The 23,658-nt window shown below is 45.2% G+C and overlaps 1 protein-coding gene and 1 long non-coding RNA gene across 3 annotated transcripts in view; both read left to right on the plus strand.

The window, feature by feature from the left end:
- The window catches only part of LOC143489585 (uncharacterized), a 20,518-nt gene extending 20,237 nt beyond the window's left edge, over positions 1-281 (plus strand). The window contains exon 4 of the long non-coding RNA XR_013124716.1: positions 1-281. This exon is cut by the window's left edge and continues 733 nt beyond it. This is a non-coding gene — a long non-coding RNA (uncharacterized LOC143489585).
- A 4,541-nt stretch (positions 282-4,822) lies between these two features.
- Positions 4,823-22,027, plus strand: LOC143489558 (TLC domain-containing protein 4-B-like). 2 transcript variants are annotated; one of them, XM_076988665.1, is made up of 7 exons: positions 4,823-4,873; positions 8,402-8,554; positions 8,973-9,062; positions 17,245-17,303; positions 17,425-17,519; positions 17,666-17,739; positions 17,843-22,027. In XM_076988665.1, the coding sequence occupies exons 2-7, from the start codon at positions 8,409-8,411 to the stop codon at positions 18,180-18,182; spliced, it is 804 nt and encodes a 267-aa protein (XP_076844780.1). In that variant the 5' UTR covers positions 4,823-4,873; positions 8,402-8,408; the 3' UTR covers positions 18,183-22,027. The 2 variants fall into 2 exon arrangements, with proteins under 2 accessions (XP_076844780.1, XP_076844778.1); XM_076988663.1 differs by lacking the exon at positions 4,823-4,873 and adding an exon at positions 4,880-5,167 and having other exon boundaries at positions 17,843-22,026.
- Positions 22,028-23,658: the final 1,631 nt, after the last annotated feature.

The following is a 23,658-nucleotide window of genomic DNA, read 5'->3' on the forward strand; positions in this document are numbered from 1 at the left end:
CATCAACAAAAACACCTCATGTTGATTTACACTCCTACACATGCACATACACACACATGCATGCACGTGTGCTCACACACACACGTATACACACACACACACACACACACACACACACACACACACACACACACACACACACACACACACACACAGATACACACAACCAGTGCTGAAACAGGGCTGTCTCTGTTTTTTTATCAAAATTTTTAAAGAATTGTATTCATATATGGGTATATGATTGTAATGAGAAAGTGCATTAAAAATATTTATAAAGCTTATGCAATTATTGTATGTCCCAGCCTCCTATTTTTTTCAGAACTGTTATATTACCCAAACTGTTTAGTTTTTGACAACTGCTAACATGCATTTCCCAATACTTGTGATACATTGTCAAAACTCTAAACACAGCAACACAATGACCTCACACAAATAGCCAAATAGTTAATATTGTGTTCAAAAGCGCATTTTCTTAACTAAATAACTCTGCATTTCACAATGCAAACAAAGTTTTCTCTTTATACACCAACTTTGTTAAAACACAGCAAACCTGGTTCACTATCCAATCACTCTTTCAAACACTAGCACAGATTCTCTATTCGAGATGAACATAGTCAATCATTGCACAACCACTGTAAAAAAACTAACATTTGATGGCAATACAGAAACAGTATTACATGTAATATTTTACTCTCTCCCAGCAAACAACAGACATTTTACAGTAACATCTGTTGTTTTCTTAGTCAGTTTTTGCTGTAATCCGCTTCATTTGGACTTTTTTTCCAAATGTGTGAATTTTTGGCAACATACTGTCTACACAATGAGTGATATTTACTGTTAGGTACTATATGGAATGTAGATTAGACAAAAAAGGAGTCAGTAACAGTTTTGCAGTAAAGGGTATATTTTACTGTATTAGGGACATTACTGTAAATTGTGGCCTAACCCAAAAAAAATTACCATAATTGTAAACATAATTAGCCATGGTCCCATATGTGTAAAAATACACATATACAAAAAAAGCCACACAAGGGGGAAAACAGAATACAAAACTGAACAGTCTTGTTAGGTCTAATCTAAACGATCTTCAGCAGTTGGCCACATGTTTTCATCCACATCACATCTGATGTTGGCCCTTGCCATGCACCTGGGGTAGAAAAGCTTGGTATGCCTTATTCACCCCTGGCAGTCTTCAGGTGAAATGTCTCTGCAGCCGGGATCCTTTGCATACAGGGGGGACATTTGGTCATGGGGCCGATGATCATACACCTTCAACCTCCAGACTGAAAAGTTCCTTAGTGGGGTTGAGGAAAGGCGAGATGGGCGGGAGGAAAAGGGACATCACTCTTGGATGGTCTATAAACCAGTTTGTGATGACATGAGAATGACAGAATGCTACACTGTCCCATCACAAATGTCCTCGTGTTTCCTCCCACCTGTTCCCTTTCTGCTTCTGGAACCAGTTGTTGGTAGAGTTCATTCAAAAAGAAAAGAAGGAGGTCACTGTTATAGGGACCAATCTGGCATTTGTTGCATGCACACATAATGCTGACCAAACCAGCACTTGAGATTACAGGACAAATTGTTTGCTCCTCTCTGACCCGGTACATTACTGTACTTCATTTTATGTTATTGATCTATATGTGCAAAAAATATGTATTACAGTAATAGCTTTTCAGCTGCCTTTGTTTTTGCAGAACTTTGCATTTTATACAGTATTTAAGGTTTTGAACCTTAGGTTTTCATTTATGACATGCTGTGTGCAAGCAATTGTAAATAAGGCAAAAATGATCCAGAATTTTGTTAATAGATATCCTTGTGTGTATAGAAAATTTAAGCATTATAAAAATGTGTAAATTTTTTGCATTTTGTACCATAACAACATGAATTGAACTAATAGTATAGCCACTGAAGACTGATGTTGTGTTCAATGTGTTTAGAGTTTTGAAAATGTGACTACAGATTGGACAAACGCATGTTAGCAGTCGTCAAAAACTGTATCACACAAACTCACAAAGGTGATTTCTGTTACGCAAGTTATTTGCATGCATATTTTTGTGGCCTTTGCAGTTGACAAGGCTGACCTCTGGTGTTCATTTGTTTAATTGCATGCTTGGTTTGCACATTTACTTAGTCAATGTGAATGTAAACTCTCCTACTGTACTGACCAGCAGACTGATTCATATCCAGAGCCGGAGTGGCTAATCGGGAGATTCGGGAGGATTCCCGATGGGCCGGCTCATGTCAATCTATAGTTTGGGCCGATTGGGAGGGAAAAATAATTTTGGGCCGGATTTGGGCATGAAACTCGGGCTGATAAAGGGGCCCACTCCGGCCCTGTTCATATCTATATCTATGTTGTACTGATCCATGACATAGCTGTTTTTTTTTCATTTCAGTAATAGCATTTGAACTCCTCATATTCAGTGGTCTGTAACCTCAGCCATAATGTTCTTATAATGTCTATCTAAATCACATTTGGAATGTAAGTTATGTTTTGATTAAATATATGACAGCTAAACCTGTTGCATATATTTTATTCTTGTTATATTCTTATATTCTTGGTCCCTATAAATATAACTGTGCAGACTGAGACAAATTCTGATTTTACATTTTCCACTGTCCTTTGGCACTCTAACAGCATTCTAAGGCCGGTTTGTTTACAGTCTCATGTATCACCTTATACTTGCACTGGCACTATTACCTTGGCACCAGTGAAGTAATATAATTCATTAAAATAACTTTAATGCTGAAACATAATTTCGCACTGTTAGGTCAGCTGACTGCTTTCAGAGGAATAACGCAGCACTCCTAAACTTACCTCAGGGTATCAGTAGCACCAGCGTGACCTGCTTGTGTGCAACGTCAGGTGCAGGTCTTCCTTGAGTGGATGCGTGTGGTCCTAGACTTCCCGTTTGGCTCTGGGCAGTCGTCAAGCTGTCGGACGTCTCTTGTTGCATTGCTGAACTCATGCTAATGGGTGAAGCTTGACAGATGTGTGCTTTAGCACTAACTACCATGGGGAAAACACAAGCTGCAACCTTTGAGGTGGCCTGTCTTGGGAAGAGAAAGACTTTAAACTTGGGTCAAGGGTTGCTGCATAGTTTGTTTTGATCCCAAGCATTATGTAGCATTCAAGACTTGTGTGTAAGCCACATTACATAATTTCTTATGCACATTTATAGCATTTGGCAGGTGTCCTTGTCCGGAGTGACTTACAGAAGCTCTTTGTAGTCTCAATCAGAAAAATATCCTCATGCTAGCATAAATAGGTTCATGTGAGTAAGGCTACAAGGGACAGTAAAAGGTTTTTTTAAGTGCATATTTAAGTGCTCAGTAAAGAGGTGAGTCTTCATTCTTTGAGACAGCCAGCATCTTAGTTGAACAGACACTAGTTCACTCAACTGTGTGTGTGTGCCAGGACACAGAACAGTCTTGATGCATATCTTCGTTGAGTCTTTGAGCGTCAGTGTTTTAAATCTGATGTGAGCCACTAAAGGAACCCACTGGAGGGATGCAGGAAGGGGTTGACGTGAGAACTTCAGGAGGTTGAAACCACGTCATGCAGCTGCTGTCTGGGTGAGAGTGGCCGGCTTCTGACGGCACAGAGGGTAAGGCCTGTGAAGAATGAGGTCAGTAGTCCGATCTTGAGATGACAACAAACTCGGCAAACATCTGCATGGAAACGGTCAAATGTTCCCAATGAAAAAGAGGATTCGGCATGATTGAGTCAATAGAGCAATATGAAGAGATTTCCAGCCATCGGTGTGAAAGGAAGAATTTACAGAAAAAGAGAAGAGTTGCATTTCACAGCATTTAATGTCCCACTATGCCTGGCGCAGAGTTCCCTGCTGGTTTAGTGTCTGCATGGGGTTCTCAAGCAAACTCGTGCTGCTAAACATAACTCACCTTTATCAACAATAATTCACTTATCAGAGTCACATGTGCTGTGCACAGGTCACATATCAGAAGGACCTGCACTGTGTTCCTGTTTTTTGTCACTGTTGAAAACAATACCTCAGAATTCCTCAGATTACCTCAATACAACAGAGCATAAAGTTTCAGTGGAATAGAGGCTGTTTAAGCATCAAAGGGAACTACACATGCTTTATATAAGATATAATGACATACTGGGAAATGATGTCATGGCAACTTTTGCGAGCATTTAAGGAAATCATAGGAGAAGATATTTTTATTTCCTTTTAAACATTTGCTTAATAATGTGTATTTCGAGCAAATACCATCAAAGTTACGTTTTACGATTCAGAGCAGGTCTGTATGGCTTTTTTAGATTCTGATATGTCAGATTCCCCTGGGGTTTGCATGCTCCTGTTTTAGATGTTAGATGTGGAAAAAAGTCTTTGTTTTATAAAGTCTTGTAACACAAAAAAAAAATATTCTACAACCAACATGCCACATGACACAGAAAAGTGTGTATGAGTACGAGAATTGATATCGGACAAAAGTTTCTTATTAAATTCTATTCAGATGGATCTCATATTCCTTCTAATGGATTAAATATGTTATTCGGGTATTGGTTCGCCACACAATGAAAGGTGCCCGGAGGTCTTGATCATCTGGCAGGAGTTGTTTTCAAAAGAAATAAGCAACATCCCTTTAAAAATGGCATGACTTGTAACTTTTAGAGATTATAAATGAGACCAAATGTTTACCTATTTTTGTTTAGTTTTTTTATTGTATAGGATATTGCGTATTGGCAAAAACTGCGCTATGATTCTTATGCGCCTTTGTTGGCGGAGGGCGTGGCCTGGCGGAGGGGTGTGTCATGTGGGGAGGGCGGGGCGGGGCGGGGCGTGTTCTGTCCGTGTAGGCGTCACCTGCTAGCTCAAGCTGTCAACGCATTCACAAATAGGTAAAAAGTTGAGGTGTGTGTGGACGGCGCTCCAGATATCAGCTGACTCGGCGGTGTGTGTGAGTGTGTGTGAGAGAGAGGAGCAACATGGCCTCGCGCCTTCTCTCTCGGCCTCGCGCGTAGACTCGGAGCAGCGCGTGAACTCGGAGCGCGAGCGCACGCGCGCGCTAGCCGTGTTGTAGCCGCTAGCCTCCTCAGCTAGCTGGCGGTCCGAGTTTGTGGAGCGGAGGGAGAAGACGGGGCGGCGGACCGGGACCGGGACCTGCTCACCCACACGTATGCGACTGGAACCAGGTAGCCGGCGCGTACGGTTGTTACCGGGCGAGCGCGAACATTAGTGTGAGGTGTTTTTGGTGAGGACGGTTAGCGCCGTTACGGTGTCGGCTACGTTCGTTCTGGAACTACGGCAGGATTCTAATGTCGCCTGGCAACGAGCTGTCGAACGTCTCGCGCGGTACTTCCTGGATCAGATCACCTAGATGTAGATGTTCTAGCTGTTGGTGCCTGCTGTAGATGTTCTAGCGGTGTGGCTCATAAACGGGGCGAACCGACACCCGGCAGGGATGCACCGCTAGCGGCGGGCTGCACCTGTGAGACGCGGTGGCTGCCAGTAGCCTCTGTGTAAGTGTGTGTGTGTGTGTGTGTGTGTGTGTGTGTGTGTGTGTAGAGATGCTGCCTAGCTGCTTTATTACATTTACGGGTCCAAGACCCGCCGGTGTGGGACGCGGAACCAGCAGCTGCATCTCCTGAACCGTCGTTATCCGTCTCAGCACTGCGAGTGCGAACCAGGCGAACAGGCGTCCGCATAATTAAGACCACTGGCGCATTCATTGGCCACTGGACTGCTTCACCGACGTGTGTGTGTATGTGTGCATGTATACACACACACACACACACACACACACACACACACACTATATATGTATGTATGCGCGTGTGTGTGTGTGTGTATGTATAAAAGTTCCAGTTGATCAACTGCAGTGTCCTGTAGAAAGAGCTATGGGGATTTTCACAAGGCTTCCAGAGAAGCAGGAAATGTAGGAAATATTGTTTGCACAGCTGATGAATGGAGATGAACTAAACATGACTACAGTACGTGACTACAGTACGTGACTACAGTACGTGACTACAGTACGTGACTACAGTAGATGACTACAGTACGTGACTACAGTAGGTGACTACAGTAGGTGACTACAGTAGATGACTACAGTACGTGACTACAGTACGTGACTACAGTACGTGACTACAGTAGATGACTACAGTAGATGACTACAGTACGTGACTACAGTACGTGACTACAGTACGTGACTACAGTACGTGACTACAGTACGTGACTACAGTAGATGACTACAGTACGTGACTACAGTAGGTGACTACAGTACGTGACTACAGTACGTGACTACAGTACGTGACTACAGTAGATGACTACAGTAGATGACTACAGTACGTGACTACAGTAGATGACTACAGTACGTGACTACAGTACGTGACTACAGTACGTGACTACAGTAGATGACTACAGTACGTGACTACAGTAGATGACTACAGTACGTGACTACAGTACGTGACTACAGTAGATGACTACAGTACGTGACTACAGTACGTGACTACAGTAGATGACTACAGTAGATGACTACAGTACGTGACTACAGTACGTGACTACAGTACGTGACTACAGTAGATGACTACAGTACGTGACTACAATAGATGACTACAGTACGTGACTACAGTACGTGACTACAGTACGTGACTACAGTACGTGACTACAGTAGATGGTCTTTGTCCAGTTCTGCTTCAAACGCTTCGTGCTTTATTTCTAGTCCAGCAGAGCTACCGCAGGCAATGCACCTTGACTGTGCTTGACGTACATTTTTCCATGTGTGAATGTTTTATGAATTATACTCTACCAACAGCCAAACCCACTGTGGGAATTACTGATTAAGCTTTTAAGATTAAGATTTTTTTTTTTTTTGCAATTACCAAATTCCTCACATTCCTGGACTCTCCTAAGCTGTGTTGCCAAACCAGAATGGTCTGGGTAATGTCTTACAGTTCCTGGACACAAAACGATCACGCATGTGTTGAAATACTATGAGTTCCATGAGGTATTTGGTTTCCTTAAAGTCTGTATCACATTTCATTCATGTTGCATGAATTCCCATGTAGTGCCTTATGAGTGTTGTGCCTGTGTGTCTCTGTGTCTCTGTGTGATGGACTTGCCCCGAGTGTATGAAACAGCTCCACGTCATTATCCCTTCACCCAGCAGCTGGTCAAATGTCTTTTTGTGCTAATCAATCCACTATTGTTACTGCCTTGTCAAGGCCACACCTACCTGGATAAATTATTTAAACCTTTGTTTAGGAAGAATGTGTTGCACTTTGTTTATCCTGGTATTTTTAAAAGGATTATGTGTTTTATCCCGGTGTCTAGCTGAAAGACCCTGATTGTGTGGCGTTTTGAAACGTGGGACTTTGACCAGGCTAAGAGAGAAGTGGACATTTAGACATGGGAAAATACTCCAACTTAGAATTGTTTTCATTCTTTACCTAATCTGATAGGTTCAGATTTGCTTAAGTAACTGTGTTACTGGGTTGATGTAGTCCATGTCAAAAGATTACAGATTAGATAAATAATAGATATCTCTATGATTAAAAGAGTACCTGATTTTCTATGTGACACCAGAGACCCTGTGTCCTGAGTACAAACTCAGTGTGTAGGTGCAGTGTGAATGAAGGAGTAGTATATTTGGTCTAAGGCCCTCTTCAGAAAGTGAGAATATTGAGATTGTCACATTTATAGTCCCACTCACTGTACGTATCACACAAGTTGTCCGGCAGTTTAGTTTTGCAATAAAAGAAGATTGTGTGTGTGTGAGAGTGCTTGCATGTTGTTTTGGAGTGAACTCTAGAAGCACCCTGCATATTTTTTCAGAGTGCACTCCAAGACATTGACCCTATTCTATAATGAACACACACACACACACACACACACACACACATGCATGTTCTTTCATTCTTTCACTGCACACCCCCCCCCCCCCCCACTTCCTGCACAACATCTGTTTTCAACGTCTTTTTACGTTTTCACACAATCCATCAATCCACATTCTTTCTCTTGCCATCAGCAACTAACACGTACATGTATACAGATGTATGCACACGTACCCGCCCTCTCTTTTACTATCTCTGTCCCTATTTCAAATTCAGATCATTTCCTTGAAAACCATGGTGTCCAAATTTGTGACCAGCAGATAACGCTCTTTCAAACGAGTCCTGAAGAGCTCTTTTTGTTACTGGCTGACATTAAAGGAGAGAGGGTTACTACTGGGTGAACCAGTCAGTGTTGTTTGCTGGGTGTTCCGTACAGATACACAAACAGGTTCCTGTCCAGCACAGATTTTCAGCAGTTATGATTCAGTGATTCATACAATGAGAAACACAAATGTTTTGCAAACATTTTCAAACATAATATAATGTAATATATATCTGTAATATATATATACACACGTATATGTGTGTGTGTTGCAGGAAAGTGATGGAGATGAGAGAGCTGTCTGTGGTGGCTGGAAGCTTCATTGGATTCCAACTTTTGTTCTCTGGAATCTGTCCCTTAGTGTCATCTACCTTTACGCAGGGCTACGGCAAACTTCCCCCTCAGAAGCTCACCGAGTGGAACTCCAGGTACACACACACACACACACACACACACATTCCATATAGTCCATAATGAAAGATGTTCAGTAAACATGACCGTATTACAACAAATGTGACAGCCTCTGTCTCTTAATTTCTGTCCTACCTCTCAAAATAATCAGATTAATAGTCGGATTAATCAAGCAGCTCCACACCTATGTTGCATCATTGTTATAGCTCAGGAGTCTGTGTTTGCAGAAGGGAGTTCTGGTGAGGGGTATTATGGTCCGGGAGGAGGCTTAGTTCGAGTCTGTTTTAGCAAATAAGCCACCAGAAAATCTACAAATGAACACTGTGGGCCTTTACTCATTGGTAGCTAAAGTCTGCCACTGTTATTCCAGGAGCACTGAAGTGACTTATTGGGGAGGTGTGACTCTGGCCGTCTGACCAATCCCTTTATCCCCAGACTTGTGTCTACTGTCCACGCCCTCATCGTGGGCCTTTTCTGCCTCTACATCCTGTGGTTCGACGATGCCGTCAACGCAGATCCCGTGTGGTAAGGGCAGCCTGAAAGGAAGCGCCGCTCATTTACACCTTCGGTCTCCACCCACCCAACACCACCCACCACCCCCTCGGCCGTGGACCAGAGTTGCTGGTCTTCTGTGGGACGTCCGTTTGAAGGACGTCTGTTAACAGTCCTTAACAAACAGGTTATCAGAGTTGCGTGGGGAGGCATTGGTGTGTGGCAGTGTTGTGAAATCCAGCCTCTACATGAACGGCTATGCTAGAACGCATCTGCATTGTGACGCTTAAGCTGGGGGGGGGTTGGAGGTTGTCTTGGTGCACAGAACTGCCCTCTCATTCTTGTTTGTCCTCTTGTCTTTCTATCTCTTCCTGTTCTTCTGTCCCTCTCTGTTTCTTTTCTTTTTGCCTGCTGCCTGTCTGGTCTGCATCTTTGCATCCTGAAAGAGAAGAATGGTAATGTCTCCTCTGGGGTCTCTCTCTCTCCATCTCCCCCCCACACATCCTTCTTTCTTTCTGTTTGGCCATTTCTTCTCCTTCTTATAGTCTTGTACTCTTTTATTATAGTAACTTCATGTCTCCCTCATTCCTATGTCTATCTGTCTGACTGTCTATCTGTCTATCTGTCTGACTGTCTATCTGTCTATTTCCCTGTTGGTCCCATTTCTCTGCGTTATTCTTCCTTATTGTAGTTGATCTTGATCTGTCTCCCATCTTAATTGTTTTGCTCTACCTCTCTCTCTCTCTCTCTCTCTCTCTCTCTCTCTCTCTCTCTCTCTCTCTCTCTCTCTCTCTCTCTCTCTCTCTCTCTCTCTCTCTCTCTGTCTGCTCTTCTGATCAGTGTGTCATCGAGCGCTTAGCTCTGCCAACAAGGTGCTATCTCACTGCACAACAGCAGCTGTGTCTCACTCCGTCTGGTTCTCTAATACACACTCTCTCTAATTCACACGCTCACAAACGCCAACACCCCGTGTGGCACCCTTCCACGTAGACACCCCCCACCCACTACCTGCTGCTCTCTTTGTGGGCTAACACCTCCCATCTACATCCTCCCCATGTCTACTAAGTGTGTTTTGGAGAGTGCTGGAGGTAGAGAGGGCTAGAGAGAAGCCCCGCCCACCACCGGCAGGACATGCCGTCCTTCAGTGAAAGAAACGTGCTCACCGATCTTCAAGCTTTGGGAAAGTGTTTACAGACACAAGCATGTGCATGCTACCTCCCCACAGCCTCCTGTCTGGCTATGTCTGTCTGTCTGACCTGTCTGTCTGTCTAACCTGTCTGTCTGTCTGTCTGTCTAAACTGTCTGCCTCTTGGCTGCTAGGCACTGTTGTCATGCTCATAGTGGAATGCCTGCTTCCGTTGAAGCGTGCAGTACCCTTTTTATGTTTTAGTTCCCCTTTTTCTTCAGGCCTGTCTGCTATAGAAGGTCTCAGTGTATCATACAGTACTGCTCTTCCTCTCGCCTTCTTTACTTGTTTTGTAAAATGAGTCAGTTCATTGATTCACGATAAGGTGGAATAATACAGTGAACACAAGTTAAGTTTGGAAACACAGCAACAGGTTAAAATGTAGGTCAGTGTTAAACAGCCACAGACTAGCTCTTTCTGTACATGTTTGGTAATGAATAAACCAACACCATTACTTCCGATGTCAAATTGTACAATTTTATTTGTTTCACTGAAAGAAGGTTCTGTAAAATTGTCAAAAATAGGTTGTAAGGTTTTAGAAGCAGGAGCGAGACACAAGAACAAGAGCAGAAGACGTTTATTTTAAAAATAATATCCACGAAATGGAGACACAAAGGTTCATCCACAAAATGGAGGGTCGGAGCTTGCACAGTCTCAGGAGGCTATGGGTGTCCAGAGTGAAGCCCTGATCCTGGGCACCTGTATGCTAATGAATGGGGAAGAGGTGAGTAATGACTCTGTAATTGGGCGGTTGTGTTCTGGGGAGTGGCCGAGTGCTATGATTGACGTGTGGGTGATGTGTGCTTTGTGAATGCTGGCTGGATACTGGCCAGGGGGCGGCACGGAGCGTGTCTAGGAGGGAGAACATGGTTTAATGCTCTGATGACGTCGAGGATCTGGCTTGGCGTTATCCAACTCTGTTCTTCAGGCCCTAGGAGAGTGTCGACCTCCGTCGATGTCCCATGGAGGAGAAGGAACAACAGTGGGACTGTCTTCGTCTAAAGGACCTGTTATGAATGGCTTGTGGGAAGACATGTGAAGCTCATGGTACATGTAAGGTCACCCATACGTGATCTCCTGGATGATAGACATTGAGTGGCTTTCCTCTTGAGTGCCAGTCTAGCTCTCTGTGGGCAGTGATCTGTCTCTCCCACACTCCCTAGCTCTACTTTACTGCTGTGCTCGGCGGCCAGGAAGCATGAGGTCTGCATGTTCCGGGGGTCCAGCTGCGGTTGAAACCCTAGATGGCACTCAAACAGGATGAGACCTGTTGAGGAGTGACACAAGACTGTTATTTGCATATTCTGCCCAGAGCTGAACGGCGTCTCCATGTCTCTGGGTGTTCGACGGTATAGACGCTGGAATCTCACCAATTCCTGATTTTCCCACTTGACCATTAACCTACGGGTGATGACCAGAAGTCAGACGTACCATGATACCGAGCTTGTCCAAGAGCTCTCCGCAGATCCGCAATGTAAATTATAACCCTTGTTTTGACACAAGGTGCTCCAGCAGTCTGAACTGCAGGTGAGGGACATGGCAGTCTCTTGAGATGTGGAACGGGCTGGTATGAAATAGACCGTCTCCGAAAAGTAACTGACGATAGAGAGGGTGGTGCTGTTACTTTCTGAAGTGAGGTGGGTGAACAGGGCTTCTCTGGGACAGAAGGAGGCAGCAGTTTGCCTGCAGGAGGTGTGTTGACCTGTTCACATAAATCCCAGTTGGCACATTCCCAGAGAGCCCATGTGGAGTGTCACTGCAGCAGCACATGCAGCCCGTGGTTCGAGCAGCATGGGTGAGAGTTGGCACACGTGATAGCTCTGTCCAGATCCCACCTGATTGCTCCCAGGAAACAGGAAGGAGGCAGGTTAGGCCCCTGGCGAGGGGGTTTGGCCTCCGGGTCGACCTGCCTTAACAGGACATCTGCCTTGGCTTTATTGGATCCCGATCAAGAAGTGATTGAGAAATCAAACCTGGAAAAGAAACCTGAACACCTGGCTGGGCAGGTGTTGAGGTGTTTGGCTGTTTGGAGGTATTGGAAGTTTTTGTGGTTGGTTCTTACCACTAAAGGATGTTGAACACTCTAAACCACTGTCTCCTCTCCTCAGCGTGAGCTTGATGGCCAGCAGCTCGCTGTGTCCTATACTGCAATTTCTCTCTGCAGGAGACCATTTCTTTTGAGAAAAAAGGCCATAGGTTTAAATTGGGGGTTTTACCTTGATGCTGAAATAGTTCCACTGCCCTTCATATATTTGATGAATCCACGTCCACAAAAAAGGGCCTGCAAAGGTCTGGATGTTGCAGGACGAGTGCGGTTGTGAACGCCCTCCTCAGAGAATCAAAGGACCTTCTCTGCCACAGAACTCGGTTCCAGCGTGGTGTTTTCTCCATAGGGTAGGTGAGTGAGAGGATTGCCCTTAGCATTAAACCCCCCTACTAAAGTACCTGTAGAAGTCGGACACAACCCAGAACGTGCTGTAGGTGTGGGCATGTGACGGGGCAGGCAAGCTGATGACTGCGTGATCACTGCACGCCTCCTGAATGTACCACTCCGTATCTCGGGTTTTCCCCAACGCCGTGGGGTTAAACGAGGAGGACAGGAGGAGCAGAAGGACACGCTACGTGATGGAAGCTGTTTGGCCTTTAAAGGACTGAACAACTACATGAGGTCTTAATACTGGGCCTGATTTGATATGTTAGATGCTGCATTGGGTCTCTGGCTTGAGACAGACCAGAAGTGTAAGGCAACAGGTGTGAGAGGGTGAGTGTTGATGGGGATGAGGTGGTGAGAGGGTGAGTGTTGATGGGGGTGAGGTGGTGAGAGGGTGAGTGTTGATGGGGTGAGGTGGTGAGAGGGTGAGTGTTGATGGGGTGAGGTGGTGAGAGGGTGAGTGTTGATGGGGATGAGGTGGTGAGAGGGTGAGTGTTGATGGGGGTGAGGTGGTGAGAGGGTGAGTGTTGATGGGGTGAGAGGGTGAGTGTTGATGGGGTGAGAGGGTGAGTGTTGATGGGGTGAGAGGGTGAGTGTTGATGGGGTGAGAGGGTGAGTGTTGATGGGGTGAGGTGGTGAGAGGGTGAGTGTTGATGGGGTGAGAGGGTGAGTGTTGATGGGGTGAGAGGGTGAGTGTTGATGGGGTGAGAGGGTGAGTGTTGATGGGGTGAGGTGGTGAGAGGGTGAGTGTTGATGGGGTGAGAGGGTGAGTGTTGATGGGGATGAGGTGGTGAGAGGGTGAGTGTTGATGGGGATGAGGTGGTGAGAGGGTGAGTGTTGATGGGGATGAGGTGGTGAGAGGGTGAGTGTTGATGGGGTGAGGTGGTGAGAGGGTGAGTATTGATGGGGATGAGGTGGTGAGAGGGTGAGTGTTGATGGGGTGAGGTGGTGAGAGGGTGAGTGTTGATGGGGATGAGGTGGTGAGAGGGTGAGTGTTGATGGGGATGAGGTGGTGAGAGGGTGAGTGTTGATGGGGATGAGGTGGTGAGAGGGTGAGTGTTGATGGGGATGAGGTGGTGAGAGGGTGAGTGTTGATGGGGATGAGGTGGTGAGAGGGTGAGTGTTGATGGGGATGAGGTGGTGGTTAGGGTGAATTATTCTGCCAGGAAATAAGATGATCACAAGTATAGCAGTCCTAACGTGATGGGGTGTGAGGAGGAATCAATAACTAAAGAAATGTGAATGCAAGGTGCTAATAAGGAGTGTCTGATGTGAGATGGCTCTCTCAGCCCTGCTGGAGATGTAGGTCCACAGTCCCTACCCTGCTTGGGATGGTGGAGCACAGATGTCTTATGAATGCCTCAGCGGTAGCCATTACTCAACACCAGTGCAATATCTCAGGAATTAGCCCCTCCCTGTGAGCCCGGTCATAACGAATACCACTTTTGACATGGGCCGGCATTTCCATCTGGTAACGGAAATACCGTTTGCACTGTGCAAGGATTCAAGGTCTACACCTCCAGGGTAGCAGGGTAGAGGGAGACGGGACCAGGGGTCTGCCAACAGCACCCGGAGGAACCCACAGAGAGCCTTGACGCACATAACCAACGTGCCCACGCTGGTATGGAGATTAGCCAGCTCCAAACCTTGGTCCGCCAGCATCTGTTGTTGGCGTCCAATTACAAAGCCTTGAGGCTGACGTCCTCAGACACACGCACTGCACTTCCTGTGTTCCCTCTGTCCAGCTTCTCATTCTGTGACGTTCTGGAAGCTGGAGTGAAAGATGAGTGTGAAACACAACATGTTTATTTTAAGAATATTATACACAATGGAGGGAAAAAAAAGGTTTGGAAAACAAAAGGCAGAGTCGGGCTTAGAGACATTTGATGCCAAGAAGTGATCTTGGGCACCTGTGGTATTACCTGTGGAACAGGTGAGTGAGGATTCAAGTGGGTGAGTGGCGTGTGGATGATGTGTGCTGTATCAATGTTGGCTGGATTACGGCCAGGGCATGACATAAGTTTAGGGGTTTTGTTTTTGGTTTTTGTTCTCCTTTTTGTTCTCGTTCTCTATTACTGTAGCATAGCTATAGCAAAAAGTGTCAGAAGCAAAAAAACAAAAAATGCAAGCCTAAAGCCTTTTTGGGTATTGTGTATGCCTGGTGATATTTTTCCAATGTGGAAACACAGAAAGAGGTGGAACATGGATGAAGAGATCTATTTGACAGACTGCATGTTAATGAGGTCGTTTTACCTCCTCGTTTCAGCAGGTTTGTCCTCTGTTCGGTTATTTTTATTTTTTGTGTGTGTTCAGTGCACTCCGCACTGCACGGCACATTTAGTGTTGCATCTTATGGCATCATGTCCTGTGTTTGGTTTGTTTAGATGCCGTTGGTTCGTGTTGTGTTCACGCTTCAAATGAACCACACCAGGATTTTTTAAGAAACCCACTTGCTCACACAGTCTTGGTCTGTTTATTTGGTGCACACACCAGAGTTTGAGAGGAAGCGTTCACACTTCCCTATAATGAACCACACTACAGTTTGTTTTAATTGAACCGAAGCTGACGTGTATAAACACACTCTCAGATTGGCCTAATGCTCGCCTCGTGCATGACATTTCCTCCTTGTACTTTAGATTGGGGATTGTTTTACACTGGGGGTGCAAAGTCGAAGTCCTGCAGTGCTCCACTGTTTGAGGGGTATTTTTGGAAAACCTTTCAATTAATCTTTAATCTGCATCAAAACCGTCATGTACAACAGCCTTGCAAGCCATTATGTTCTTGCGCAGGACTTTAGAGTTGGCTTAAGCACCACTCCAGGATGTTGTTGACCAAAGGTCAACACACATTGTCATTAAATTCATAGTAATAAGGTTTTAAACGCTTCCACTCCTACTAGTTCAACACTAGTCTAATCCAATACCTACTACTGTGTTTCGGGCAAATGTGTGTTGCATAGCGGGATAACCAAATTGTCAAACTGTGCACAGGTAATTGGTCTTATTCGTAATTATTAGCAAGCCTACGAGGATGTTCCTCCAGCAGGTGCATATTTCAGTTTGGGCTTAAACCATTTTGGAGAGCAACATCTTGGAAAGGTCACATGGGCCAGTCTGAACTTTTGCTTATGAGCCTCCACATTATTCTGGGTTAACTGAAGTGCACGAACCCGTGAGCCAGATATGTGCTTAGCTAAAGGAGGGGACGACCTCTTCCATGGCCAGAGACTTTGGAATAAACTTTTTTATCTGCCTGACACTGACCCATTTTAATAATCCTGAGTTCATGGTGTGCAGAAACCGCACTGCAAGGAGATAAGACAGTTGCCAGGAGAAAAAAATATATACAGTTGTCTTTGCTTTTAGTGTTGTAGGTCTGTTTGAGGTTTGTGCTACGTGTGTGCGTGCTGTGTGTGTGTGTGTGTGTGTGTGTGTGTGTGCAGGTAAGATCTAGTAAGGCTAAGGAGAGAGAGAGTGGCTCTTTACCAAGGCCAAAAGGCCAGTGAAGGTGAGCGCAGCGCCATCCGGAGGAGTAACTGAGCCTCCCAGCGGTCACATCCAACACCAACACACCCCGACACCCACACCATCCTCGCTACTGGACACCTGCCACCGAGTGCATATACATTACAGGGTCACTTCACTATGAAAGAGGCGCACGTGTCACACACAGGACGCAATATCAAAGGCATTCGCACGTGCTAAAAACAAAAAATTGCTTTATGAAGTTTGTCACCTTGCTGATCACTGTGGCTTCTCACAAAACCTCTGTTCAGACTGAACTCCCCTTCTCAAACTTGGCTGTTGGTGAGATGATACTTCCAAATCCAGTTAACACATTACATAGCGTTCGGTACTTTCAAAACACAATCGCGAGAGCCGTTTTTTCTTTCATTTTCTGAAGAATAGAGCAAAGAAAGGACATGTACGGTAATTCCACCATCACTAATCAGGTGTTAAGTTATCTGTATTCTAGAAGTTTCTGAGCACAGTAAAGGCAGCGGCTGGCATCCAAAGGCATCACACGAGCCTCCAGCCCTTACCGCACAATGCACTCAGCAAACGTGCGCACACCCTCCTTTGTCCAGCGACAAGGAGCATCGGCGACCTGAAAGGTTGGAAAGGGAGAGAACCTTGGCTCAGGTAGCACACACGTAGCTGTGCGTGTGTGTGCGTGTGTGTGTGTGCGTGTGTGTGCGTGTGTGTGTGTGTGTGTGTGTGTGTGTAACGTCTGTCTGTGGTGTCATCTGGCCAGGCAGACTGATTGGGGGTTTGTATATTTTCAGAAAATATTTCCTGTGATGTAAATAGTCTTTAAATCCTGTTGTTACCTTAAGACTCATCAGTGCTCCAAAGTGATTTTTGTTTGGTTGATAATCAAAGCAGTGAACATGACGTCCACTTCGTGAGACTCCCGGGGACCTGGTGACAACATTGGCCCTAATGCACAGAAACTTCACAGAGAAACGTTTCAGTTGGTAGCGATTAATCGTCTGCCTCTTTTTGCTACTGTGTTCAGAGATGTTGTGTTGTCGGATGTTTGGATCCTGTTACGTCCTTCTATAAAGCCACATCCTTTCTTTCTCTCCTTCCTCATAGGGGAGATCCCAGTTTGGTAAAGCTCAACGTCGCCATGACTTGTGGCTACCTGCTTTATGGTAAGTGTTTGTTTGACTCTGGCTTTATTATTACACACACACACACACACACACACACACACACACACACCGTATAAAGAACAGATCCATAGTTCTGTCCTTATGTCTCTCTCTGTCTCAGACTTGTTGCTGTTGGCCTGTAACTGGAGCTCCATGGGCGACGGCTTTTTTGTGTGTCACCACATGGCGGCGCTGTACGCATACGGATATGTGCTGGTACGCGTGTTATTCAGTGTGTTTCAAATGATCACTCTGTGATTTTGTTTTCACATGTTCAATATTAAGTATATTTCAAATGTGTCATTTTACATTGGTATGTTGGTCCACTCATTATTCATAATTATTTTGGCCCACTTTTACAGACGCGCGGAGTACTTCCATATTTTGCCAATTTCCGTCTCATTTCAGAACTATCGACACCATTTGTGAACCAAAGGTAAAAGAAAAATTCCTTTAAATCAGTAGCGACGGCCATATTGTGCTTTACTTTCTTCTGTGCGTATATGCCGTTTATCCACCGTTCCCTTCCTGTCCTGTAGGTGGTTTTTTGAAGCGCTGGCCTACCCTCGCTCTCACCAGCTGGTGGTAGCTAACGGCGTTGCCATGGCGGTGGCCTTCTTCCTGGTGCGCATTGCCGTGATGCCCCCGTACTGGGCCAAGGTGTTTGGCACGTTCGGCACTCCGGCTTTTGAAAGCCTGGGTCTCGGAGCCCAGGTGGCCTGGATCGTATCTTGCGTGTGCCTGGATGTCCTCAATGTAATCTGGATGTACAAAATCGCCCGTGGCTGCTACAGGGTCATTACCGGCTCGGGGCGGAAAAAGACAGGGGGGAAGGAGGCCCTCGCCGAGCCCAACCACGTGGACAAACACCTGGACTGAACTGAGGAGAAGACAGGAGGGGAGGGGGCTGGAGGTCCCGACGGAGCGCTGACGCACTGTGGCCCACAGTTTCAGAAAGTCTCCCCTGCTGGACCAGGAAACAGTATCTGCTGCATTTTGGCCACCATGATCTAAGTTAAACAATGAATTGCTTCTTATTTTGCTAGGAGATGTGTTCGCGGAGTCCATGTACCCACGTGGTGTTCTCCCCAAGATTCTCTGTTGCTCTGATCACCTACTTGGGGTTTGGTTGAGCATCGAGTGTTAACAGACGTCCCTTGGAATTCAGTATGGACCCACAGCAAAAAGCCTAGTCCACTCAAGTGCCTGAGAACACACGGACAAGCAATAGGACATTGGGTTCTCCAACTGAGATCTATGAAGACCGAGTTCTCACAGCTTTATTGTTGGAGCTCTTTCTTGTCTGTCATCCAGCAGATCTACTACTGTCTGTCCCAGGGTGACTTGGTCTTCCTGTTTCCTGAACATGGTGAACAGAGACCCACACCGAGGTGCCTCTCGCCCACAGATTTTGGAGCTCTTCAGACCTCGGCAGGATGTGGATGGAGCATGATCTTTCTCAGTAGCCCACCGTTTGCGTCTCCCTGCCACCCCCAAGAACAACGGACGGCTCGTTTCTCCTTAGTCAGACTACACTGCACTCACGTCCCTGTCAGTATCTGGAGTTCCGGTCCGTACGGCGCTAAGATCCCATCTCTACCTCTCCTCCCTCTCGCAGTGGCACCTGTCCTTGCCACGGTCCCCCACCAGGCACCCAAATAGACCCGGCATGATCTTGGCGTGGTCTCGGGCACCGAGCGATGTTCTGTCCTAATCCGCCTCTAAGAAAATGGGACCCCCCCCCCCGCCTTCAGCATCACGCTCCACACCTCCCCACCAGCCCACACGCCTTGCACAGCACAGCTGGTCTCCGTCTTTCTGTCTTCACCTGGTTGCAAGAAACTGAATGATCGAGGAGTCGTGCCGGGCCCTTCACCAGTGTCCCAAGGTGCTGCCTATTTCACTATGTGCGTCTCCTTCAGGCGTGACTTCATCACACGTGGGCAACCTGCAGATCTGTTAGATGGTATTAATTCTCATGTCTTGAGGCTTTGGTTTTCAGCCCACTGCTAGAAATCTTTCTTTTTGATTCAGTAATGTATTCAGTGGGTTTTTATTTTTACTCTCCCTCGCTAGTCACCCAGATCCTGCTCCAAAACCACAGTATGAGCAGGACGTACGCGTAACCTTCAGCTCCAGACCAACCTGAGCTGCTGTTTTCTGTACGCTTGTGAATAGTTTTTTTCTTTTTTTCATTGGTTCACTTTTTCATTGGCTTACTAATGATTTGTTTTTAAACTAATAAGACTAATAAGCTGTGTACTGACTAAATGACATTTTTTTATGTCAAAAAGTGAAAATATGGTTTTCCACTTGTAAGATTTTGGTTTGTTTGTACTGTCACAAATGGCTGTTTTATTCTCTGTGGTGCTTGTGTCTCAACAGTGCATCTAAAAGGTTGCGTCTCCCTGAGGTCCGTGGAGTCAAGGCTCAAGTTCACTAATACAGTCTGTCTCTTCAGAATGTGTTAAGTAGGGGTGCAGAGATCATTTGTATTTTCATGTGCATATCCTGTTATGAATCCTTTTATGTTACATTTAAGCATAAGCAGCGACAGTAATGTGTAAAACCTTATACGTATAGCAGGTGTGCCGTGCAGATGTTTCTCTGATGAATCATGAAGAAACAATAGGGCAAGCTCCACACATCCTGTCATGGTGAAGGAACTGGCCCAAAATATGGTGGTCAATTTGCCATGTCAGTGACTTACGATCACAAAATCTGGATATTTTAAGACCTTACTGATGAAAACAATAGTGCGTAAATGATCGTGTATGCGAAGGGTTCAGGTCATTGACCAGAAGTCGTTACCAAGGACACTGGCCTGGTTTAGCCCTTGTTATTTTTTTTGTGAATTTGGTAAGTTACACTCTCAGATGACCTCTCACTCACTCACTCTCAGATGAGTGACTCACTCACTCACTCTCAGGTGAGCGGATTACTCACTCACTCTCAGGTGAGTGTCTCACTCACTCACTCTCAGGTGAGTGTCTCACTCAGATGAGCGCCTCACTCTCACTCACTCTCAAATGAGCACCTCACTCACTCCCTCTCAGATGAGTGCCTCACTCACTCACTCTCAGATGACCTCTCACTCTCAGATGAGTGCCTCACTCACTCACTCTCAGATGAGCGTCTGTTTCCTTCTCTGGTGTCCTTTGCCTCACCATTTAATTTAGCGCTTCTTTCATCTGAGTATTACTCGAGTATTTTTTTTCTCAGAAACGAGACCAGGCTCACCAGTAAATGTTATTTTTGTTACACCTGGAAATATATTTGACTGGGCGTCCAGCAGTGAGGTTAAAGGTCATGATAAGTAGGTCTAGGGTGGGCATCGTGGGATTGTTTGTTCTTGCCTTATGTCCACATCTGTCGCTAACCAAATACTCTCGCAAGCCTTCATGATTTAAAGCTGTGATGGGTTTTTTTGTTTTGTTTTGCTTGAGAGAGAGGTTTGACATGAGGATAATTGGGATTTGTAATTACAACGTAATTATGTATCGTGATGCTGTCTGGATTGAGCTATGGTTTGTGGTTCTGTGAATGGAGGTACCAGATATTTAGCACTTACAATATGACATCTAAACAACTGCTGCATGGGGCCGATGGCTCATGGCTGGACTTTCTTCCCCCAGTCAATGTGGGTTACAACAGCAGCGCTGCTGAGAATAGAGAACAAGTTAAGCCCCCTTTGACTGGATGAAACCACAAACAACTGCTAGAGATCCTGTTGCTTTCTGTACAGTTATATAAACAATGCATCAATGAAATGACGCCTTTTAAAGTGTTTGGACTGTAGTATTGTAAAACAGTTGTTTCTTTTTCACAAAGGGCATGCTGTTCTGTTTTGGGGGTTAATGGGTTAATGTATGGGTTAATGTGAGCACATTTTTCTGACTACTAACTGTAAAGTTAGCATAGTGCTAACATTACCAGTTCAGCTGTTTTGCAGCAAAAATGGTACAACTGTACTATAGTTGAAAAGTTAGTACAGGGCTAGCATTAGCATCTCTGCTACTAACTGTACATCAATATGTCTTCGGAACAGGTACCTTTTGTTTCCTTTGTAACTTTAAAAAGCAAAGTGAATGTAGTGCTGTTATGGTGCATGTGTAGAAAGCCTGATGTAGAGTCCATCAATTTTGATTTACTTGTCTTGGTCATTTTAATTATGTTGTGCAATCTCTTGGCCAGTCAGGTCCAAGAATCAAGTAGTAATTAGTTCATGTAAATCATGGAAGAGGATATATAGGCCAAGTGTTTGGAGGGGGGAAAAGACTGATGCCAGCAATAATAATAATAAGGATGAAGGTAAATGCAAATATGAATAGACAAATTCATATACAACCATTAGTATTGTTGGCCATTTTGTTTTCCGGTAACTTTTAAAAATTTGTCTTTTAACGTAACATCATGTATATTTTGTCTGAAGATTTTAATGTGAATGCATACACTACAGTGGGACGTGTGGACGTTTGTCCTGGCACCAGTATAGAGATGCATGGCCTGGACACGTCCGTGCTGCAGCTCAGTCATACTTGAAAGTGTTGCTCAATAAATTTGAGGACATTTGAAAAATTCCGCACATTCACCTTTTGTCCTTATTTTGTGTTTACAGTCCTGAGATGAGGTCTGTCACTTTGAAATCCTCCCCTGAGACCTACACCAGATAGAACAAACCAATGAGAGGTTTTACTTTAGGAAGTCTATTCACTACGATGTCTCTGTAGTTCAGTGAATTTTGTTGTTGCTGTAACAACATAATTGCATTAAAAGCAGCAGTAGTAAAACTCTTTACCATGATGCACCTTTGTTTACATTTTTATGCAGTGATTATTAATCTATTTGTCTCTTCACTTAAGTGCAAGTCTCTACAATGGATCTTTAATCCCAAAGCTGTGCTCTTTGACTGCATAAATGCTTGTTTCCACATTAAGAGTGATTTAGCAGCACTCCGGCTGAAGGCACAAGCTAGTCTAGTTATTAACTTGATTGTGATGTTAATTGAAGAGTGCTTGAGATGAAAAACATTGAATAGTTTTTTGAGGGTTTTTTTTAGCAGATAAGTTACACTAACTCAGACAAATGAGTGTTCTCAGTCCCACTGTGTCCCATTTATCACAGATCCCAGTAGTCTCGAACATGACTAGTGTTAAAACCTGTGGACAGGCGGTTGGGTTTCCTCCAGTCCTGCAGGTATTTGCACCATTAGTGTTAAGAGCAAAGCAGCCCGGTAGCCAATTTAGGACATGTGCTTAATCCTTTGTTTACACATGCACGTCCGTGCCCCTTTGTTAGCCTATGAATCAACAGAACTATCCAGGTGACATCACACATTCCCTCTGGTCCAGTCCCAAACGGTCCCCTTAAACAGTCCTCCCCTTAGACTCCTCTAGCAGAATTATAACATGACGTTACAACCCACCTACCATGACAGCATTCACATAGTCAGCTATGAGTTAATACAATTGTCTAAACAAATTCCATCCCCTTTTTGTGGAGAGGGGGTCTGGGGGTGGTTCTAGATGCAGTCACCCTAGGTGACTGTGGGCGGGGGGTGCGGGTGGGGGGGGTCTCAGACAGGCCTGCGGTATGTCTCGCCTGCTCTCTAGTTCTCCACCTGTTAAGTAAGTGGCCAGGCAGCCACCCACGGGTCCGGGACCGAACAGAGTATAGAGAAGTGGAGGCAGATTGAAGAAAGATAGAGGGACGAAAGGGAGAAAGAAGGGGGGTGAGGAAGATGGAGAGGGGGATAGAGAGAGAGAGAGAGAGAGAGAGGTAAAGGGGAGCATGTGTGAGGTAGCACACAGGGCCTGATTGAATCCAGTCCCGTAGTGCTGACTCCCGGTCAATGGGCTGGGTCAGGGAGCCAGCACAGCTTTTACCAAACATGGTCACATACTGTATCACGGTCTCAATGAAAATCATCCGTGCCAAACACACACACACACATGCGCGCACACACACATATACTTAATGCACAACGTCATGGGCCCCAGTTTTTGTACAATCGGAGGTGTTCAGTAAGTCTGCCCTATGACACTGCTTATGCGTCATACAGGTCTTCATCGCTGCTGTGGTATGCACTCCATCCTAGCCGTTCTGTAACACTTATTTGCCCTTTAAATCTCACACGTGGAGCTCTCCTTACAGCCTCCCTTTTTATAGGCAGACCTTTACCTTTAAAGCAGCTTAAATGTGTAATGTTTATGTTGGTATTGTGTATAGCTAGTGTAGCTTCTAGCTAGTATATTCAAATAGGTCCTTAATATTTTTACAGGTATGTTATAACCACATTTTCACAGACCAGATTTGTTTATCAAACCAGATTGTAAATGAGCTCTATAAAGCTGGA

Source organism: Brachyhypopomus gauderio, unplaced genomic scaffold (genome assembly GCF_052324685.1).
Source record: "Brachyhypopomus gauderio isolate BG-103 unplaced genomic scaffold, BGAUD_0.2 sc63, whole genome shotgun sequence".
Lineage (NCBI taxonomy): Eukaryota > Metazoa > Chordata > Actinopteri > Gymnotiformes > Hypopomidae > Brachyhypopomus > Brachyhypopomus gauderio.